The sequence below is a fragment of the Diplotaxodon limnothrissa genome, linkage group LG15, assembly GCF_057381915.1.
Source record: "Diplotaxodon limnothrissa isolate DT_005_m linkage group LG15, D_limnothrissa_male_GT1.1, whole genome shotgun sequence".
Classification (NCBI taxonomy): Eukaryota; Metazoa; Chordata; class Actinopteri; order Cichliformes; family Cichlidae; genus Diplotaxodon; species Diplotaxodon limnothrissa.
In genome coordinates, this window is record NC_140610.1 from 21,308,542 (window position 1) to 21,330,143 (window position 21,602).

Consider the following 21,602-nt stretch of genomic DNA (forward strand, 5'->3'; position numbering starts at 1 on the left):
TGTTTTAGTTTAATTTTATTAATTTAAGAGTTAGTTTTTGGCTTTTTAGTTATTATTATGAGATTTATATCAGCGGTAAAGTACAGGTATTTCAGGTATTTAAAAAAAAAAAGAAGAAAAAAAAGAAGCCAAACTTTTGGAAAGCGGTTGACTCAGTCTTATAGACAAACAATACAAAAACTAAGCAAATTTCTTGCTATCATTTTTTCCTAGTTTGTTTTTCCCCAGGTCTGTTTATAATTTTTATTTTAGTTAATTACATTTTGGTCACACCTATTTTTAGTTAACTTTAATAACCATGGAGGAGAGTCACAGTCGTTGCGAGCTGCATCAACGTGATGCGTAGTTGTATTTCTAGTGAGGTGCACATCAGGTTGCGGTTTATGGTTACCTACACCATATCTCTAACATTGTTAGTTTTGCGTCAGAGTTTGTCTCGTTGTGCACCTCTGGACTGCTTTAGGACAGCTTCTGTTTTTCAGATTGTTGTTCATGTCACAAAGTTGGAGACAGTGAGCTGCAGTCAACATACATTTTTCTGTTATGCATCACTGTAGGTGGTTCAGTAATCTCATTCTATGTACTAAGGAAACAAATAAGTTGTTATTGCATTGCAAAGCTTCCTCTACGTGCATGATGGGTCTTTTTTTTTTGCGCTGTGCTACTGCCAGCTGATTTCAGTCTGCGTGCAGTGAGTGGAAATGTGAACATTAACGTTATTGCATGAAGGGGCATGGACACGATGGTTAAATGCTCAGCTCGGTGATGATCCTTAGCTTGAAAGTTGTTTGTTTGGTGTTCGTGGTCGAAGCGAGACTTCCACAGAGTGATGATCAGGATAACAGTGCGCATGGATTTGAAGATCTTTTTGATCGAAGCTCGTATGTTAAATTATTTCTTTACCTGAAACCTCGACTCCAGACCAACTGGGTAAAAAAAAAAAAAAAAGCCAACACATTTTAATTAAGGCGAATCAGATAACATTTAAGCACTGGTGACGTAAAATCACATCACCAACCTCATCAACCCCTCGGCTTTCCTCTATTAATCTCTGCCCCCACTTCTCTCTCCCTGTCCTACTTTCTTCTTCTCTCTCTATGCTTTGTTTCTTTTTGACCAGCCCTTCATTGTTGCTGCTGCTTCTTTTTCTCCATTCTAACAGAGATGATGTAAAATACCGCTGTAATAATGCATCCTACCCCACAGCTGGAAAACTAAGCAACAACAGCAACATCAACTTGACTAATTCCATTCAGCTTCCTGGACCTGCCTGGTACTAAAAAACAAACACACCAAAGAAAAAAAACAAAACAAAAACAGAACAAAAACCAAAGCATCCACTTCTCTCCATCATTGCTCAGTCTTTAACTCTGGCATCCATTTTTTTGTTTTGTTTTTTTGTTGTGACCTCACATCTTGCTTCTTCTACTCGACGGTGTGGATGAGAGACAAGTCGCGTCCCTCTGACCTGCTCCACCTCGTCTGCTTCATTTGTCTGTTTGGATGTTCATTTAACGTGTTCAGCCATCCATCTGTGTTTCATTGTGGATGCACTTGGCTCCATCTCTCATTGTCTGGCTGTTCTGAATGAAGGGTTATTATTGTTATTATTATTATTATTATTGATATTATTATTATTATTATTATTTTCTTTTCTTTGTTCTGTTTTCATTTGTTTTTCAAAGGTGGGGATAGATGAATGCAAGGGACCAAGCTTTGCACAATCCTCTCTCTCTCTGAGCGGTGGGGATTTTAACCAATCAGCTCCTCAGACATCGAGCTTCGTCATGATTTAAACTGTGAACTAAGACGGCCGGTGTCTGTCGATCTGATGAATGGGAGAGAAAAGGAGAGGTCACTCTTGTGTAAAACAAAACTATCACAGAGCTCACGACACTTTGTGTTCACCGATCTGAAAGTGATGACCACTCTTCTTCTCGACACCCGGTTGGCTTAGAGGGAGGGGTGGGCGAGGCATGAGTCTATCCCTTAAAGTAACAGCTGCTCCTTCTTGCTGTCACTCAAACAGAAACCCCTCTGTCCTCCTCCCTTCTTTTTTTAAATTTTTAACTTTTTTTGTTTTTTTTACCCTTGAGTCTTCCCTGGACACTTCTACTCTAACAACTTCTACCATGTTTTTCTTCTTTGTGTGTGGTTGTGATTGGTGCATTACAGAAGCAGAAGAACATCGCGGGAGCACTGGCTTTCTGGATGGCCAATGCGTCCGAGCTGCTCAATTTCATCAAACAGGACCGAGACCTGAGTCGCATTACGCTGGACGCCCAGGACATCCTCGCCCATCTGGTCCAGATGGCCTTCAAGTCAGTTTGTGTTTGTGGATGTGGGTGTGGGTGTAGATAATAAACTGTGAACAAAGATATAGCCATTGTGATGATGCAGACAGGTTAATGCCTTCCCTTTGCGAAGCATCAGTGTTTTCGTCTTTGTGACTCTTAACAGAAACTGCAGTTTACAAAATGTTGATTATTAATTCAATAAGAGATCAAATAAATACCCGTAAACTCACCACAAAAGTGTTTCCTAGGGTCACAGGGGGAGGAAGCTGTTATCTTTTCTAGCTGCAGGAGTCGCCCACTGCTGGCCATTAGAAGGAATGCAGGTTAATGGGGTTGATCCAAGTGAGCAGTGCATTACTTTGTCCTAAAAACAAATGAGTGCATCCAGTTAATAATGTTGCCCCAGTCAAAATGAATGAGAGGTGATGATGATGTTGGTGGACTTAAATTTAAGATAAGATAAGATAAGAGAGAACTTTATTAATCCCTCGGGTGGGTTCCTCTGGGAAATTCGATTTCCAAAAAAGCACAGCACCGACAGAAGTTACAGAGTTACAGAATATTTTATATATATATATATATATATATATATATATATATATATATATATATATATATTTTACACATTTATACATGTGAAATAAGCAGAGCGAGAATCTACCTCAAATTTTAGTTCAGTTTTATTAATATAGCACCAAAAGAAAACAGTCACCTCAAGGGGCTTTATATTATAAAGACAAGACCCACGATCATAGAGAGAAACCCCAACGATCATACAACCCCCTGTGAGCATGCGCTGTCTTTTATATGCAGTCCAAAGTGTCCATCCAATAATGTAATGAAATCCTTATTAAAGTAACTTGTTAGTATAAAATGGGTGATAAGAAACATAGGCTTGCAATTCTTTCTGTATAAATGACATTCGCTGGCAGTTAGCAGTAATTTAAACTTCTCACTTGGTTTAGAAGCATTATGGAAAATATATGAACACACTGATAACCCACATTAAAGTTTCTGAAAGCATCTGAAAGTGTAAAATACGTTCAGATGGTGACCTTTGATGTGAACAGTGTTGAATGACGTTGCAACAAGCTGTATCGTGTTGCTGCAGGTACCTGGTCCACTGTCTCCAGGCCGATCTGAACAACTACATGCCTGCCTTCCTCGATGACCCTGAGGAGCATAATCCACAGAGACCAAAGATCGGTAATGTGCAAACACACAACCACAGGAAGCAACCAAGACTGCTCATGACTAACAGCAACAATTCTGAATTAATTTAGGTGATTAGCCCTTTAAAATGAAGACATGTTAATCGTATGTCATTATAGGTTTTGCCGGAGTTTTCACCGTTTTATGTTAAGATGATTCCACACTCACAGGTTGCACACATCTAGAAATTGTTAGCATTAATTTTCTCAGGTTCCTTTGGACCTTGTGAGACTGGAAAGAATATATTAGAAAATCTGAACAAAGTATTTTTTTTATTTCCTAATGGTCTCTCAGGTGTCTTGTTTTGTTTTTTTGTTTTTTTAAAAACATGCTTTGGACCTGTCTCTCTGATTTGGGATCTACTTTTCTGCAGAGTCAGTAGCTGCAGTGCCACCTTAAACTCGAAGAATTTTATTTTTTATCAAAACTCTCTGAAGTCAAGAATTTACACAAACATGGAGCCCAAGATTTTTCAGCAGACTCCAGAAACTCGGAGGAAAGCCCAAATTGAACTCTGTAGCTATCGTTGTTCACTGTATTTGTTTGCGTACAGGCCTGGTTTTAATAACCTGATCATACAGCTCCTGGAAACTGTCCATATACTTAACTCACATTTCATGTAGAGGATCATTGCGGGTTGAAAAGCCCACAGTTTTCAAGTCAGACAGTGTTGCATCAGGTGAGGAGTGAAACCAGGAGGCGCTTGTCTTTTTTCTGAGGATATTGTACATATGTACTGAAAGTTTTCTTCCAAAAAAACACAACCTTCAATCACAAACTCCTCCACTTGGCTTCCTGTCAGTTTATTAAGATAATTATAATCCAGCTGGAAGATTGTATTTTTTTTTTTTAACACTGGAAGAAGTGCGCCTATCACAGAAGCAAAAGTACAAGGGCATGTAACCGGATTTCTACTGAGTGATCTCAAAAAACAAGCCTCACACGGCTCAGAATGACCTTGAACAGGATATAAGACTTAGAGGGGAAGATTTTTTCTCACGTCCCGGTTTCTCTTTTCAGAGGACGTCCTGCACACACTGACGGGGGCGATGTCGTTACTGCGGCGGTGTCGGGTCAACGCCGCTCTCACCATCCAGCTCTTCTCGCAGCTCTTCCACTTCATCAACATGTGGCTGTTCAACAAGCTGGTGACAGATACCGGCTCGGGGCTGTGCTGTCACTACTGGGGCGCCATCCTCCGGCAGCAGCTGAGCCACATCGAGGCCTGGGCTGAGAAGCAGGGTCTGGAGCTCGCTGCTGACTGCCACCTCAGCCGAATCGTACAGGTAAGATGGTAAACAGTAAGAGTCTGTGCAGGGGTGTGAGCAGATGGTCGCTAAAACAGGTTTTAGAGGCATTTTCCTCAGTTGTGTCAGTCACACTAATTGGTTTGTTGCATCTTTTTAAAATATCTCCATTTTAATTTTTTCTTATTACTATAAAGGGTTTTGAAAAGATAAAAAAAGAATATGTTCGACTGATTTACTTGTTGGTTGTGTCCCATTTTCTGTTTTTAGGGAATTACGCAGACCTGTAAAAGTACTATTACAGAGTAGCTCCTGTGGAAGAGTAAGAGGGTCTTGAAGTGACAACTCCCAGAAAGTTGATTCTGTTTATCTCAACTTTGCTTTTTCAGTCACAGAAATGTTTTGTTACTCATTCAAGTGACGACTACTGTCTCAGGTGACCGCAGGTTTCCCAAGTCTAATAAATGGTACATTTGCATAATGATTGAAACCAGCACAACTGACTAACAATGGGCCATTTTTTGCTATGACATCAGGGATTCCAAAAAAAGTGGGTTGTGATGTTACTGCAGCAAGAAGTCAGAAGGAAGCCATTTGTAATTTAAAAAAAAGAAGAAGAAACTGAACTGAAAAACATCTCAATGTGATTTTAAAAATAACAGGTTTTCCTTCAGTTTCTGGCCTATTCTTGACCCTGAACTGTGGTCTATTTAATCAGAGAGCACAAATATGGCCATCAGCTAAAGCTGTTAATGTGATCAAAATTAAGATTAAAATGAGTCAGTGAATCCACATGGAAGGAATCATTTCCTTTTGTGCGGTGTGCAGTTGGGATTGAAGGTTTGGGTGGGCTGCAGAAGGTTTTCAGGATCTCTAAATTGGCTGCGGCAGTCTGAAGTTTGGGAGTAGATGTTTACTACACTGCAGCAATTCAGAGAGAAAATGAAGAGGCTGAAACAAGAAATTAAGAGACCACAACAAGACATGGAGTTGGACTACCAACCGCTGACTGGCTATTACATCACTACAATCCCTTTTAGCAGCATGAATGCAACCAGGAAAAAATGCTTTGAAGCTTTGCAGTTTCTGGAGGATCTCTTCTTGCCCAGAAGGAATATAATCCTCTGTTATAGTAAACCTGAAATGAAAAATCGTAAAGAGGCAAACACTCCAAACCCCCGCTCAGGTGCTTCTCTGGGACTCTGCTTTATCAGCTTCGACTGACTCTGGCAAAACAAGCAAACAACTCAACAGCTGTCATCAGATTCTTATTACTGTCTCACAACACTCGCCTCGCCTACAGTCAGCCAGTCAACACAACCGCGGAAGTCTCTCATTTCGTGTGCTTGCAGATAACGTTGCGACCACGTGTGGCCACTCTGTTTACATTCAAAACAATAAGATGTGTTTGATTTACAACATGTGTGTTTGTGTCCCCTTCCAGGCCACCACCCTGCTGACCATGGATAAATACTCCATGCAGGATGTGCAGACCATCAATAACACTTGCTTCAAGCTCAACTCCCTGCAGCTTCACGCCCTCATGACCAACTACCACTGTGCCCCCGATGAGCCGTACATCCCACCTGTAAGATAAACGGCGTCTTTAAACATGTGCAGCGTTTTTATTGGATTAAATTAGATGAAACTGGAGTTATTCAAGTCAAACTGATTTTTAGAAACTTCTGCTGGTTTCTGTGTGTTTAGGAGCTGATAGACCACGTGGTGGCAGTGGCGGAAAACACAGCAGATGAGCTGGCGAGGAGTGACGGCAGAGAGGTTCAGCTCGAGGAGGATCCAGACCTCCAGCTGCCCTTTCTCCTTCCTGAGGACGGCTACTCCTGCGACGTGGTGCGCAGCCTCCCCAATGGCCTGCAGGACTTCCTGGAGCCTCTCCTGCAAAGAGGTAGAAAGTCAAACTATATGTGAATAAGGAATGAAGTCATATTGGAAATATATGAATGAAAGCCTTCAAATAGGTTTATGTTTTATGAGAATGTAAATGACTTTGGTTGAATATGAGCAGATAATTTTTCCCAGGGTTTTTAATTTGTTTTTATTGTCATTGTTTTAAATAAAACCCTGTATACCTAAAGGAAATCAAACATTCATTGAATTATGTTTCATAACTGTGTGTTAGTTCTGCTATTCTGAGTTTTATACCTCCTGTTTTTAAAGCTATGAGACGTACAACGAGTTTAAAGATGTTATGTTGGGATTTAAGCATCTTAAAATAAAGCAGACCAAACAAAAAGCATCAGTAGCTGCTGCTTTAAAATAAGTTTGGTTGCTTTATATGCTGTATTGCTACACTCGACAATTAACGTTTTCTTATTGTCATGATTTCAGAAAAGCTGCTCTGAAACAAAGGTTATGATCACTCTACTATCAGTGACATTATTTCTGTGTGCGTCTGTTTCCTCTGGTAGGTTTTTGTAGGTTAACGCCACATCCACGTTCGCCCGGCACCTGGACCGTCCACTTCGAAGGAGCTGACTGCGACAGCCACTTCTCCGCTGCTGACAACTCTGAAATGGTACGACGTCGACGTTCAGTCACTCTCTCGCCACACTGTGCGTGCGTTTATTTATAGAGTTGTGTGTCAGTGCAGTGGGGCATCCTGGGTAAATTCGGTGCCACAGAGGAGACTTTGCAGGTTTAGTAATGCTGAGTCACAGAGACTGTGGAGACTGAAGTCTAAAGTAAGTCTGACAGCTAAGACAGCAGAAAACAAGACTAAAACTCAAAGTGGCTGCATGGTCTTTGATGGCTGCAGAGTGACTTTGGGAAACTGTTCTTTTTTTCAGCATTTACATTTTCATGCTGCGCTCTTGCTTTGAGTGGATGATCTTCACTGAGATCCCATCCACTTTGCTCTGTATGCTGCCCAGACACGCCTCCATATTGTCAATAACGATGAGCTGCTCTTTGATACAAATATCTAATTGGCTGATCACATGGCAGCAACTCGGTGCATTTAAGCATGTCAACATGGCCACCATGACTTGCTGAAGCTCAGACTGAGTCTCAGAGTGGGGAAGAAAGGTGATTTAAGCAACTTTGTGACCTGGTTGTTGGTGCCAGACAGCCTGGTCAGAGTATTTCAGACTCTGCTGGGATTTTCCCACATGACCATCTCTGGGGTTTACAGAGAATGATGTAAAAAAGCAGAAAGATCCAGTGAGCAACACTTCTCTGGATAAAAACGTCTTTGAATGCACAAGACATTAAACCTTGAAGGAGAAGATCACACTGGGTGCCCCTCCTGTCAGCTAAGAGCAGGAAATCGATTCTATAGTTCAGCACAATTTGACATTAAGAGACTGAAAATTTGCTTCTGGTCTGATAAGTCTCAATTTCTACTCTGACATTAAGATGATGGGGTCAGAATTTGGCCTAAGCAACATAAAAGCATGGATCCATCCTGCTTTGAATCAGCATTTCAGACTGGTGGTGTCAGAGAGGTTTTCTTAGGACTCTGCACACCAATTAGTATTAATTGAGCATCGTTTAAACACCACCGCTGACCACGGCCACAGTGGTACCATCTTCTGCTGATTCCTTGAACATGACAGTAAGTTGTCTGTACTCATTTGGCCTCCGAAATCACCAGATCTCAATCAAGTAGAGCACCTTTGGGATGTGATGGAACATGTTTTCCAACAAATTTCCAACAAATCTGCAGCAACTGTGTGTTACTCTTGTGTCATTATAGACCCAAATCTCTGAGAATGTTTCCAGTATGCCAGTTCTGAAGGGAAAAGTGGTTCCTGAAAGGCATAAATACTAATGTGGCTAGTGTATACATTTTAATATTTCAGCTGTGTTAATAAACTTCATCTGTATGTTTCTTTTTAAAGACAAAAATGACAATAAGTAGAGGATTTCACAGAGTTTGGACAAGAGATTCAATTTGACGGCACGACTGTCATAGTTTGACTATTTTTAGACACGTTTAAACCTGGAGACTGCTTTGATTTGAGTCCAGAGGGGTGTGTGTGTGTGTGTGTGGTCTCTCAATCTGAATGCAGAGATTAAAGTGACTTCAGAAGGATCTATTTACTTTTCATAAGACACACACCAAGACACAAGCGCACACACAATTTAATCAACACTAATCACGCTGCTGAAGTTGGGGAGCCCAGAGCAGTAAATGAGAGACTACTTTTACTTACACACACACACACACACACACACACACACACACACACACACACACACACAGCCACTTCCTCTGTAATTGGTCTGTTTATCCCTACTCTACTATTTCATGACTGTAGTCTCGACTGGCGTCTCACACAGCACACGCGCACACAGTGATTAATGGTGTGTGTTCAGGCAGACTGGTGGGTCGAGCTCTGCCTTGTCGACAGTTCTTAAGCGATCATTACAAGACCAGCTCTGCTCTGCAACCACTTTAGTGTCAAAGATGTGATATTGTTTGCTTTTTATGTGTATAAATGTATAAACTGGATTATGTGGAAAAGTCTGATACTAAATTACAAGTGGAATAAGGAGAGCCTGCAGTGATGTTTGAGCCCATGCTGTTGTACAGTATGAAAAATGACACAATATTGAGTTTTATTCAGTTAACGTTCAGTGACAGTTGCCTCGGGGTGCTTTATACCATTATGTAAAGACTGAAAAGTCATTAACCTGTGTGCTGCACTTGGTAACTGTGGAAAGAAAAACTCCCTTTAAACAGGAAGAGACTTGGATCAGAACCAGGCCTCAGGGAGCGGTGCCAGTTTACCGTGACTGGTTAGGAAGCGAAGAGAAAGAGAAAAGGATGGAAGAGGCCAAAAATGTGTAATGAGCTGTGCCTCCTGAGTACGTAATGTCTAATTAGGTTTAAGTTTTTCCTAAGAGCTTAAAGTCGTTAACCTCGTTTGTTTGTCTGATGAATAAACATGGGTATCAGTTAAGTTTAATTAATTTACTTGTGTTTAGTACAGCGGCGTGTCACACACAACCTAATTGTGGGCCTGATAATAACCTGTACAGGGCTTGAATTCCTCTGGACCCAAATCAAAGCATCTTCCAGGATTAATTCCTGTGGAGATATCTGCACGGAATTACAGTAATCTAATAATGTTTGGGCCACTGTTGCATTAGTGTGGAACAGCTGCAGCCTCTCTCTGCAGCGCTACAGGAAGTTTTGCTAGCATACACAGACTGGCTACAAAGGTGTGAACTTGAAGCCGTGCAGGCAATGACCGCCGGCTAAAAAATTTAAATCCACTTCAACTGATGAGGAGAACGCTGAACACCAAACACGGCGGCATTCCCAGTGAAGTTAACGTTAACAGCGTTAGTCCTTAGGATCCAGATGTGTAACAATAACATTATTAGGGTGGAGCAGCAGTTCAGAGAGATTCAGACTAACCAGCTAATTTATAATGAACAGAGCATGCCTTTTTTAATACGCATGCATAGATGTGACAAAGAACAGGGACAGGAGACATAAATTACAGCAGTATTGGATTTACTGGAGAATGACAGACGGTGAGGTAAGAATAGGACAACAAAACTTCACAAGTAAAGTTTTTGGAAGTAAACAGCAGCAGTATTTCATGATTATGATCAAACAATGTCTTTTTCCCATAAAATATTTCAAATCTAATTGATTCATTCATTTTCATTTACACACATACATTTTCGTTTATTTGTAACTTGGAAAGAAGAAATTGGTGACTTCACAACTGACTTGGGTTGTATTAGAAAGATTAGAATTGGAAGCTTTTATTGATATTATATAATGTACAATGAAATTGGAGCGCAGCAACAACTTAAGACACAATGAAGAATAAACATTTGATCATTTATGCAGTAAATACATAAAGTGCTAGTACTCAAAGTACTAGGTATAAAAATTGCTACATATACTAAATAGGGGTGGGTTTTTAAAATCGATTTATCGATTAAAATCGATTCTGGCTTGGGTAACGTAAAATCGATTCATTAAAATCCTGAATCGATTTTTTAATATTAATTTATTTTGCCCGAAATGCCAGAATCTCTGGTGAAACCTCACAAAATTTCAACAACCACCAAACAGCTAAGACAGTAAATGAGAGCAGGTACACGGCTTCTGCACAAAGACGTAAACACACAGCGCGGATCAGAATCAGTGAGATGTCGCCTTTCTCAGCTGACGGTCGGGGCTGAAAGCCGACAGCTCGCTGATTCTGATCCGCGGGTCCGCGCTGTGTGTTTACGCCCTTTTTGCGCTGATCATATGGCTGTTAGTTTTATCTCTCTCCAAACAATATTGACCGAACCAGCAGCAAAAGAAGATCCAAACTACGCTTCACATAAACATCGTCATGAATTCCCTCTGACGTTTGCTGACTTTTCAGTATAAAAATCACACTTCATGCACAGCTCTCTCTCTCTCTCTCTCTCTCTTTTCTGCATTATTCGCTTGCCTGTTACGCACAAGTCTACCGTTGTTTACAGCGCTGTCGGCCGACGTTTTTTTTTCCCTTTTACTTACTTCCGAAAAGTAAACCTAATTTCTGCCGTTCAATATTGAACAAATTTAAACTTTTTAAAATTAAGCAAAATGCAAAACGCTTAGCCGTGTCTCTAATAAAACCGCTGTAACTTCAGAGGTAATGTTCATGTGTTGATTAATGGTTTTCTTTCGTTTTTGATGTACTGCAGATTATTTTTATAAAATCCCAGGCCAGGAAAAATCACCTTCATGTTTTTCTGTGTTTTATCTTCAGCTACTTTGACACAAAGGCATCTGCTGTGATGCTCACACCTTTGATAAAGTCTTGCGTGTGTCAGCTTCCTTTTAATAGATACAAAAATATGTAAATGTACTGATCTGAATTATAATATTTCTGACTGTCAAAATTTCCCAGATTCGAATCGAATCGAATTAAATCGAATCGTGGATCGAATCGATTCGGGACCTTGTGAATCGGAATTGAATCGATTCTAGAAATCAGTGACGATACCCAGCCCTAATACTAAAGTATATAAAAAGTACTAATGTTTAATAAGGTTAGGTAGTCGGGTAACAAATGGTGAGAGTATCCCAAATATTACACAGTGATTTACCAATAATCTAATAATCGAATAACTCGGGTGTACTTGGTACATTCAGAGAAGAGGTGTTGAGGTTTGGAAAGAAGCCCTTCCTGGGTCTGTGTCCTTGATTTGCCAGAGAGCAACAAGTTAAACAGATGAAGGCCAGGATGTGAGGGTCCTTCAAATATGTCTGCTGAAGAAGGAGGAGGGAGGTTTACAGGTCCTGTATGGAGGACCGAGCTCAGCCAGCGATCTCCTGAGCCGTGGCTCTGTTTCTTCCTCCTCAGCAGTCTCAGGAAGTGAGGTCGTCTCTGTACCTTTTTAATAACCATTGGCAGCTCAGGTGTTCAGAAAGTACCCAGGAATTTGGAACCTTCTCCACACACTGATCACTGATGTAGGGCCACGTCTCGTCAATGAAGCCGAAGAGGGTTTTTCATTTTTTGTTTGTTTGTTTCGGGTGTTCTTGGTCAGGTTGTACCTCAGATCTGAAATGTTTCTCTTTATAAACTTCAAGCAGAAAGTTGAATCTGTTTTCTAATAGAATTCAGCCTGATTGAGTGGGTATGCAGCTGTAATTTTAGTGTACGAGTTGTCCTCTTGACTTGTGGTTGTTGTTTTGTTTGCTTCTGGGTGTTGCTGCAGTTTGAAGCGCCAGTCAGCGACATGCAGGACAACAACACCAAACAAAAATAGACAATACGATGCAAGCATATTTTTTTTATGAGTGTGACATGAGCTTTTGGAGTATCCTTTGTCAGAATATTTTTTCATCATGTGGGAAACCTCGGTAGCTCTCTTTCTTTGTTTCTCCATCTTTCCCCACCCAGTCACCCAGCCCTGCTCAAATGAGCCCTGCTGTGTGTGTGTGTGTGTGTGTGTGTGTGTGTGTGTGTGTGTGTGTGTGTGTGTAGCCATGAAGTGGTTTTCATTCTTGACTTGGTTCCAGCGACCACAGGTTCCTCTGCGGTCTTCCCCTTTTCCCCTTTATCCCTCCTTCAAGCCTTCCCTCCCTTTTCTCATCCCTCCCTCTTTTTTCTTCTTCTTCTTTTTTTTTAACTGCATTCTCTCACTATTCTCCTACATGTTTCAGACGAAGGGAACACGCTAAAGGAGAGTTGAGCTTTCCTCAGGCCTTTTTCCACGCATTCGCTCACAGTGAGAGGTTACATCCTCGCTTACAGTTTGTCCTTCCTGTCCATCTCTCTTTTCAGCCAATGAGGAAAGAGCCGGAGGTTGTCACAGTAACCCTGAAGAAGCACAATGGCATGGGCCTCAGCATCGTGGCCGCCAAGGTAGGAAATGTCACCTGGAAGTTTGTTAAAGAGTGAAAGTCAAACTTTGGCAGCTCTGAGATGTTTTCAGTTTGTTGGGGTTTATTTATTTTTTAAAATTTTGCAGGAAACTTTTCCTAAAAATGAAATCTAACACTGAAAAGTAAACGACTGGCATGCATTTGACAGGAAACCCCAAAATAACTTGGATGTTTTTATCGTGGCTGTAGAGATGGTGTGTGTGTGAGGCTGAGCGACACACTGCTGACAGAACAGGCTGCTGTTTAAAATAGACTCCTTTCACTGTTGAGTCTGACAGCAGCACAGAGACTAAACAGCAACACTACAAAGAAACTTCTGGATGAGCCCCGGACAAAAACGTGCTCTGTGCAGTTTGCTGATTTAAGGGAGGGGATGTGGGGCTGTGCGGTGGGGCTAATTTAACTGTAGATCATTGTCTGTCCGTGTGTTTGTGTTACCGCACCTCTGATGTGTGGACCAAAGTACAAAAGTCTGCAGATGTCCGTGTAAGATGCAATTTTGGCTTACATACACATAAAAGTATTAATTTAATAATCCAACAAAAGATACATGAACAGGAGGTTTACACACTTGGGCATATGTGAATATCCAGGTCCTTAATTTGTTGCATCCATACACCACCTCAGTGGATTTGAAATGAAACAGTTTGAAGTTCGGACCTTAAGCTTTAATTCAAGTGGCCTGACAAAAATTTTGCATCAACTGTTTAGGAATTAAAGCTATTTTCACACCTTGTTCCCAATTTTCACAAGACCAAAAGTGATTGGACGATTGACCATGTCACAGCCATAAAGAAATTCCAATTTCCAAGCTAATTCCAAGCTTACAAAACACTTTAAAATAAAGTAACATTAATCCGTGTTAATTTTGTGCTTTGTGAGTTTGCCCTGCTGTAAATCTCTCACGCAGTCATAAAGTGCGAGCAATTGTTGTAAATCGGTGTGTGTAAATCACCTGACATGCTCAAGTCAGTCAGGTAAACAGAGTGTGGGGCAGGAGTTTTGACGTTGCATCGTATAGTTGTTTTTCATGAGGCAATGATAGGATTAGATAACCAGGACTTCATATGGAGAGGTTTTGTTTTGTAGCTGTCAAGTCATTTCATTTTTGTCGTTGGATTGCATGCAAACTGCTTTAGGGAAAGCACGAATCAGAAACTTCCGAAGTGTAAAAGAAGGTCCGAAGGTTGCTGCTGCAGACTGATAAGCAGTTTCATGTGCAGGTGAGGCTGGTTCCCTCATTATTTTACAACAAACGGCGCAGGCATAAAATCTGAAGTTGAATCCAAGTGTTGAGTTAGTATTTTACAGCCTTTAATTGTATTTTTTTTTAGATAAGGACCAATGAGATGCCAGTGTGTCACAAGACTTAAACCAAAATAAAGCTTTCAGAGAGTTGGCAAAAACATCAGGAGTGGCCAAACAATCAGCAAACTGGTTTATTGTTTGAAGGATTGCAGCGACCAGCTCAGCAACACCAAAAGACCTGAAAAACTACAGGGTCACTGATGTTTATTGAAAACATAACTACTGATAGAAGCAGCAAGATGAATTGAAGTGTATAGGACTACTTTCCCAAAATGATCAGATTGAGCTTCACAATTCAAAATGATAACGGCCCAAAGCACACTGTTGAACCAACACAAGCCAGTTTTCTTAAGCAAAGGCAGGTACCTGATTTCAACCCAACAGTACATCTGTTTCACTGGCAGAAGATATCAAGAGGCGAAACACAGCTTTTGGTGATGTTCATGGGCTCTAGACTTCAGCCACTGAGACAAAGGGTTTTCATCCAACTGTTTAAAAACTATCCTTATACTTATTTTTATCACATATTGATTGTTTTGATTTCTAGTTTTGCAAAGAGGAAAAAAACTACAAAGTATATGTTGATGTCTAACAAATTATGGACCTAACTGTACCTGGAACGCCGTCCAAGAAAATGCAGAGCTTCATTTTGGTAGAGAAAATGAATGTGGCTTGGATACCTGCTCAGTATGGATGTAATAAACATGTTGCTTTGGCTCCAAGTTTTGAGTTACTCATTTTGGCCACTGTCACCTTGTTGCTAATGTCCAGATACTGATTGTGTAGATTGCTTGTTAGTGCCAATTAACAGAAAATGCTAAACTTTTTTGGACTGTTGATCCACACAGTGGGCCACCAAATTGGACAGACTGTCACAATTCATTATTTGATGGTTGTAAACATGTTAATTTCAGCTCTGAGGCGTAGTATTTTAACATGACACATTTACATTAACACTGGAGGAACTGCAGCCGCAGAGGCTGCTGTTTAGTAAAATGTAATGACTGTGACACCGAGCTACTTCAGATGAACTGAAAATTTAAACAAAAACACTTCGAAACGCAAAACATTTCATTCAAGTCCAGGAAAAACACAGTTGCACAACTTGAAGTTGAAAACAATTAAAATGTTAAGTCTGCTTCCAAAATAGTTTATATAAGCTCACCGCACATCACAGGGAGGCTGTAATGTGAAACGTGGAGTATATTCAACTGACATCATCTTCCAGTCCAGTCTCGTCTCCACTGGTTCCCTCTAATCTTACATGTCACAGCCATCATCAGGCGACTCATCCTGAGTGTTTCATAGCAACAAGAAAAGGCTTCGCTACCCTGTATCTTTCCTAATGTTAGTAAGAAATCAACTCACTGGCTCGCTTTCTTGAATTTAAAAAGTTTTCTGACTTTTTTTGAGCTGCAAGCCAAACATGAACCGATGCACAGCATGTACCTCAGAGCCCCCAACAGTGTCCGACATGGTTTTGATTATAATTTGAAATGGCAAAGAGAAGTGAGACACAGTTGGGTGTCCAGTTTGACTAACAAGTTTCCTTCAGGAGCAACCCTTCACTTTCAGGCCAGACAGTTACATAATTCTACATTAAGGCCGTTCCATCACCAAGATTTCCCCCTAACTGGGTTCCTCGTTGTACTGTAGCTTATCTTGTACAGAACAGCAGTATCAAACCAGTATACATCCATGCAAGAGGATATGAGTAGATAAGACTACTACGGTTTGCTCTATGTACAAAACATAATGATTTTCTTTCTTTCTTTTGATTGGAGCAAGTTTCCTGCTTAAGGCGAGAGCTTTCCTGTGTGTGTGCAGTCTGACTCTGTGTGTGTGGATGGGAAGAGTGGGAAGGAAGGATGTGCTGAGGAAACCTCCTTGCTCTGTTTATTTTCAGAGCTGTGTGGATGTTTGAGAGAGTGGCAGAGATGTGTGTATGTGGGATGGGAAAGGCAGGTAGAGTGAATTTTGTCAAACAGATGCCTAAATTCTCTGTAAACTGGGCTGAGCTTTGTCCTATTATATAACTCAGAGTGTGTGTCTGTGTGCGCGTGTGTGGTATTTGCCTGGTGGAGCTGAAGCAGCGCTCCACCTCAGTCCGACCAGCTGGCGTCCCAGCCGACACTTCACCTCTGGACCGCTGTCTGAATTTGCTGTTTCTTAACAAACACTCTGCAATTAGGACGCCGTGGAGGAATTTGGGAGCTCTTGGGAACATTTGAGGAATTTACTGCAACACACACTGGACTGTTGGGCAACTTTTAAAAATTTTTATTATAACACTTTTTCTATATTAAGATTTATTCTTTTTCCCGGTCAAACCTTTGAGAATGAAGAGCGGAAAGATTCCTGCACGTCTTTGCTTTACATACAGGAACTTTTTTATCCCGCATTTCTGTCCGTAAACAGTGATTTTTAAAAGTTCAGCTCAATGGATTACGCTCAGTCTGTGTAATTGCTGGGAGGTTTTAGACTTGTCGGTTCATGTTAGCAGGTTGATTCGTTCTCTGGGATTTAAAAAAAAAAAAAAAAAAAAAAGAAGGAAGGAAGGAAAGAAAAGGAAAAAACAGGTGTGTGCAGTTGGTGCGGGTGTGTGTGTCCTCCGCTGTGGATGTCCTCAGTGTGAACTGGTCTGGATAACAAGCAGCTGCAACATGTGGTTTTCTGTGGTGGGCAGGAAAGACCAGGTAACTGCTCTTTTTATGTCATTTGTGTCTTTTAAAGGCAAAGAGACTGTTTCTGTCTGCTCTCTTTGATGTTATTATAAATTTAAAAAAAAAGATTTGAAAGGTGGTCTGTAAGTTTGCATCCATGTAAACCCGATTAAGACTGTTGCGTTTCATGTACGATAGACTCGCTCTGCTAAAATGTTGACCTTACTGGGGTTTTTCCTGGCTCAAATCTCACTGTTTGATATACAAAAAAATAATAGGTGTACTTCAGTAAATTAAATACCATCATAATGTACGTGAGGGAGGAAGTTTCCTTTTTCCTTTTGTGCTGGTAACAATCTTTTAGATGGACACGAGTAGTCCATGAGTATTTAGTGTTTATTTAGAAGCACATGCTTGTGAAGCAGCTGGTTGAATATTCCTGGATTTATCGAGTGCAATGGCCTGCTGGTCCATCACTCTTGGCAGTTTGCTGTCAGTGCCGTTCTGTCACTGGTTAAACAAAAACCCCTGGTGTTTTTAATAGAAGGGAAAAAGAAAAGGGTAAAGTGCTCTTCAGCCAGATTTAAATTTGTGGCCTGATTTAAAATGTAGATTCTAAAAGAAGACTCCTTAATCAGATTTTGCAGAAATCTCCATAAATTTTAAAATATTTTATTAGACTTGAAGAATTTCTTTTTTGTGTGGTGGGGAGGGGGTCTGACAGTTCAGCGCAGTTTAAATGCTAGATAAGAATTCTGGTGTAAAATGGGAATATTAGCTCATAAAATCTGTATGTCGAATCAGTGATTGCTCTGTTTGAACTCTCAACCTTTACATGTTGGTCATTTTGTTGGAGCCCTTTGTCTCTGTGGAACAAACGTGTGGAGAGCAGATTAGCATCCTTAAAAATACTACATCAGTCAAACCCACACACGTGTGTTTTATTGTATTGTGTTTGTCTTCCCTCCGGGCAGCTCCCAGCTGCAGTTGAGGAAACACTCGCTCCCCTCCTCGTCTTCGCCCTCCTCTTGTTGTCCGTTGGTGTGTTTACTCCTTTATCAGCGAAAGAAAGGAACAGAACATCCTCTCTGTACAGATTTAAAAACACCAGATAATGTTTGTGTTGTGTCGTAATTGAGGATTCCCAGAGACAGGACAGTGTTTGATAAAGGAGAGCTTTTCCAATCTCTAGTCAAAAATTCTGGTCATTTATACTGCTTTGGTTGATACATCCCATCAACTGTTAAAGTTGAGCTTGGTTAACGCTTATGAGGAAATGTCTCAATTTTCAATAATTAAATATGTATATTAAAAATGATTAAATGGTGGAGGTTATAGAATTTGTTCACAGTCCTCTTCAGGGGTTTTGTGGTTCGGTCCGAGTTAATTTAAAATGTCCTGTTTTCAGATAACTGAATGACCGAATTATTTTGTCAATGCAGGCCCTTAACTACCATCAAAACAGCTAACACACTCGGACCGTTTACCAAGCAGCTGCCCTGCACCGCTGACCTTTGGAACCACGATGTTCTCTGATGAACTCTATTATTACAATTTTACAAGAAATCTGAAAAGTTAAAAGCCAGAAAGTGTCTCGTTCAGGTCTGTTTTGGCAGCAGGTGAGCTACTGTGCTCTCATTGGCAACTTCTGGCCGTCACTCATACCTTCTTCTGAAAGGGGCGGAGCCTGCAGCTGTTACACTTCGGTCTAAAAGTTCAGACACTCACACAGTTAACATTGGGGCTCAAAACCAGAGGTGTGATTCAAAAAAATGTGTGGTATTTTGGATGGAAAGTTGAAATATACATTGTGGAGACGTGTGAGACTAACATTAAAAACTAAGATTTAAGCTCTTGCCGATGATACGTTGTTATCCCTACATTACTAGGAAACTAATTTATATATTTCTTTCTTTCAAATGTTTTGCTTTTTGTGTGCACTTGCAGACAGACAGGGAATAGAGGTTTAAACAGTTAAAAGTTTGGCACTCAAACCAGAGTTATGCGGCTTGAGAAATGAGCTATAAACTGAAAAGGAGGAGGATTGAATCTGTTTCTGCAGTGTTTGAAGCTTTAGTTGTGTGTGTTTGTTTGTTAGCTGATAGAAGCGTATTGGAAGTGTAACAATAGCATGAGAGCGTCCCACCTCTAAGGGCTGGAACAATGAAAGGATGTACCGCACGCACACACACATGCATTCGCTTTCCTGTTGGGCAGGAGGTGTTTACGAGGTGTGGAAGGAGAGCGTTTGTTCACCTTGGCGCTCGTTATGAAATCTATGTAGTCACATTTTGGCACATCTGTGTGGGGAAAAACTGAGGCATGCTTGTAAAAGGCTAGGGCTTTTTCATTGTTTGTCTTTTGCTTATTTTGTTTACATTTTTGTAGTTTTGGTCTTATTTCAGCATTTTGCTTTTTTAAAAATTTGAATTGCATTTATTTCTAGTGCCGTATGTGGTCTGTTGGATTAAAAACAAAAAATAAATACATAAATAAAATGAAATATTTTTTTGGTAAATCTTTAGTTTGGTTACTACAGCTTCTGCATTTACCACGTGATGTATTCAAGCCCCAAACTCCATTTTTATCCTTCTGCAAAATCACTGGAAAATAGTTCATCCATCCTTCAGCTGATCCATCCATTTATGTCTTTCCGTCCATCAGTCTAACAGCCGGGCCATCCATGCATCCTCCTGTCAATCATCTTTCTATCTGTCAGCCGATTCATCCATTTATCTTTCCATCCATCTGTCTGTCAGCCAGTCCGTTCGTCCATCCACCCGTCTGCTAGCTGATCCCTCCATCCATATATCTGTCAGTGAATCAGTCAGTCAATCCACCCATCTTTCTATCTGTCAGCTGATCAGTCCAGGACTTGTTCTTTTTTCTTTTCTTCTTTTTTTTTAAAATTTCTGAGTTTTGCAGTTTACAATGCTAGGTACAGGCACTAGTTGATACAATTTGCAGTCATTGTCTGATTTTGTCCATTCCGCACCAAAAAGCACACCCTACTACCAGCAGCAATAAAATACTTTTCTGGAGCTGAAATATATGCATCTCACCATTATTTGAGACCCTGAACTTCGTAGATATACTTAGGATAATCTGAGATGGACAGAACAAAATACTTGAACAGTTTTTGAGTTACCAGGGTGCTCTGACCTGCACATTTGACCTTCTATTTCACTACTTTCCCATCTTCCATCACGGTCTCTGTTTAATACAGGGGTAAGAGATCAGCCATCATCTTGGCTTGTGGGTTACCTACTATAAACCTGTTGAAGTCAGCATTTTTGTATTTATTCAACAATCGCAAAGGTTTAGAAATGTCTCTGTAGCAACAGGCGCAACAAAATTTAAATCAGAGAATTGGGAACAAACAAGTGGACAGTCTGTACCTGCCCAGGGAAGGCAAGAGAAGAGACTTAATCACCTAAAAATGATAAAGCATACCTGCGAGGGTGAGCTGAGCATAAATTCCTCTCGTGGATAAGTGGTTTATAACCTCAGTCAAGCTGCGGAAAGGTTGACATGCTTTCAAACTGTAAGCTGTAATTTTGGTATACCGCCAGCCTGCATTAGCAGCAGTTTGTGTCAGATGTGTATCAGACGTACGTGACTCGTGTGTTTCTCAGTGTGAGTCAGCCACAGAATGGCTGAGGAGAAAAATGTCACATCACTTTGAGTCGTATTTATTTTCCTCTCTTCAAGAGGAGCGATTATTACCAGAGACATAAGTGAGAAACATGGTGCCTAAAGAGTAGACTAGAAATCTATTGGAGGACTCGGCAGCAGGAAAGTTGGTGTAGAAGGATAACTTTCAAAGAAAGAAGCAAAAGCCTTTTAAAACCTTATTTTTGGGTAAAGCCGTTACCTTCATTGCAGAAATAATTAAAGGAGGAAATTTGATTACATTGCATTTACCAGATGCGCAATACACCTCATTTATGAGCTGTAGAAATTGTTATATATCACAGCAGTCCTACCTCTATAACAGACAACGCTTTGTTTTTAGTGGGTTATCAGCTCACGTTAGACACCCAGGAAGAATGAAATTGTGGGCAGAGGAGAGCTTTTGATACTTGGTGTTCTTTGTACGAGTCGAGGACGGGCTTTTCTTCTTTAACAGGTGTGAGTTCAGAGAGATTTTGAGTGTGGAGCCAGCAAGGCCACCCTCGGGGCACTGATGTTCAAGCTCATGTTTGTTGTGTGGCTAGAACTTGTAAGACAAGAGCACCTGACAGGATTACATTGATTCATTGTAGGTTACACTGAGAAGTGTGACGCATAGCAACAGGATTTGGAGTTGGCTGAATATTAAAAGCTGGATTTTCCATAAAGGTTGAATTTGGAAGTATATTTAAGAGCAGACTTCTTCGGGTTGTTTCACTCTAATAGAGGTGTGATGTCTTAAAGGTGCGCTTTATTTGGTGTGCGAGGGTTCGTTACAGGACTAAATAAATAAAGGGTCTTCAGATATTTCAGTTATTCTTATGCATCTAAATTTGTGTTGATTTGT

At 40.6% G+C, this 21,602-nt stretch overlaps 1 protein-coding gene across 12 annotated transcripts in view; it reads left to right on the forward strand.

The window, feature by feature from the left end:
- The window catches only part of afdna (afadin, adherens junction formation factor a), a 119,475-nt gene that overhangs the window by 66,301 nt on the left and 31,572 nt on the right, over positions 1 to 21,602 (forward strand). For all 12 annotated transcript variants that reach the window (XM_085371824.1, XM_085371825.1, XM_085371830.1 and 9 more), the window contains 7 exons: positions 2,176 to 2,321; positions 3,409 to 3,503; positions 4,530 to 4,795; positions 6,201 to 6,344; positions 6,464 to 6,662; positions 7,186 to 7,292; positions 13,012 to 13,092. In XM_085371824.1, coding sequence (XP_085227950.1) covers positions 2,176 to 2,321; positions 3,409 to 3,503; positions 4,530 to 4,795; positions 6,201 to 6,344; positions 6,464 to 6,662; positions 7,186 to 7,292; positions 13,012 to 13,092 — 1,038 coding nt within the window. The remainder of the gene's footprint in view (positions 1 to 2,175; positions 2,322 to 3,408; positions 3,504 to 4,529; positions 4,796 to 6,200; positions 6,345 to 6,463; positions 6,663 to 7,185; positions 7,293 to 13,011; positions 13,093 to 21,602) is intronic.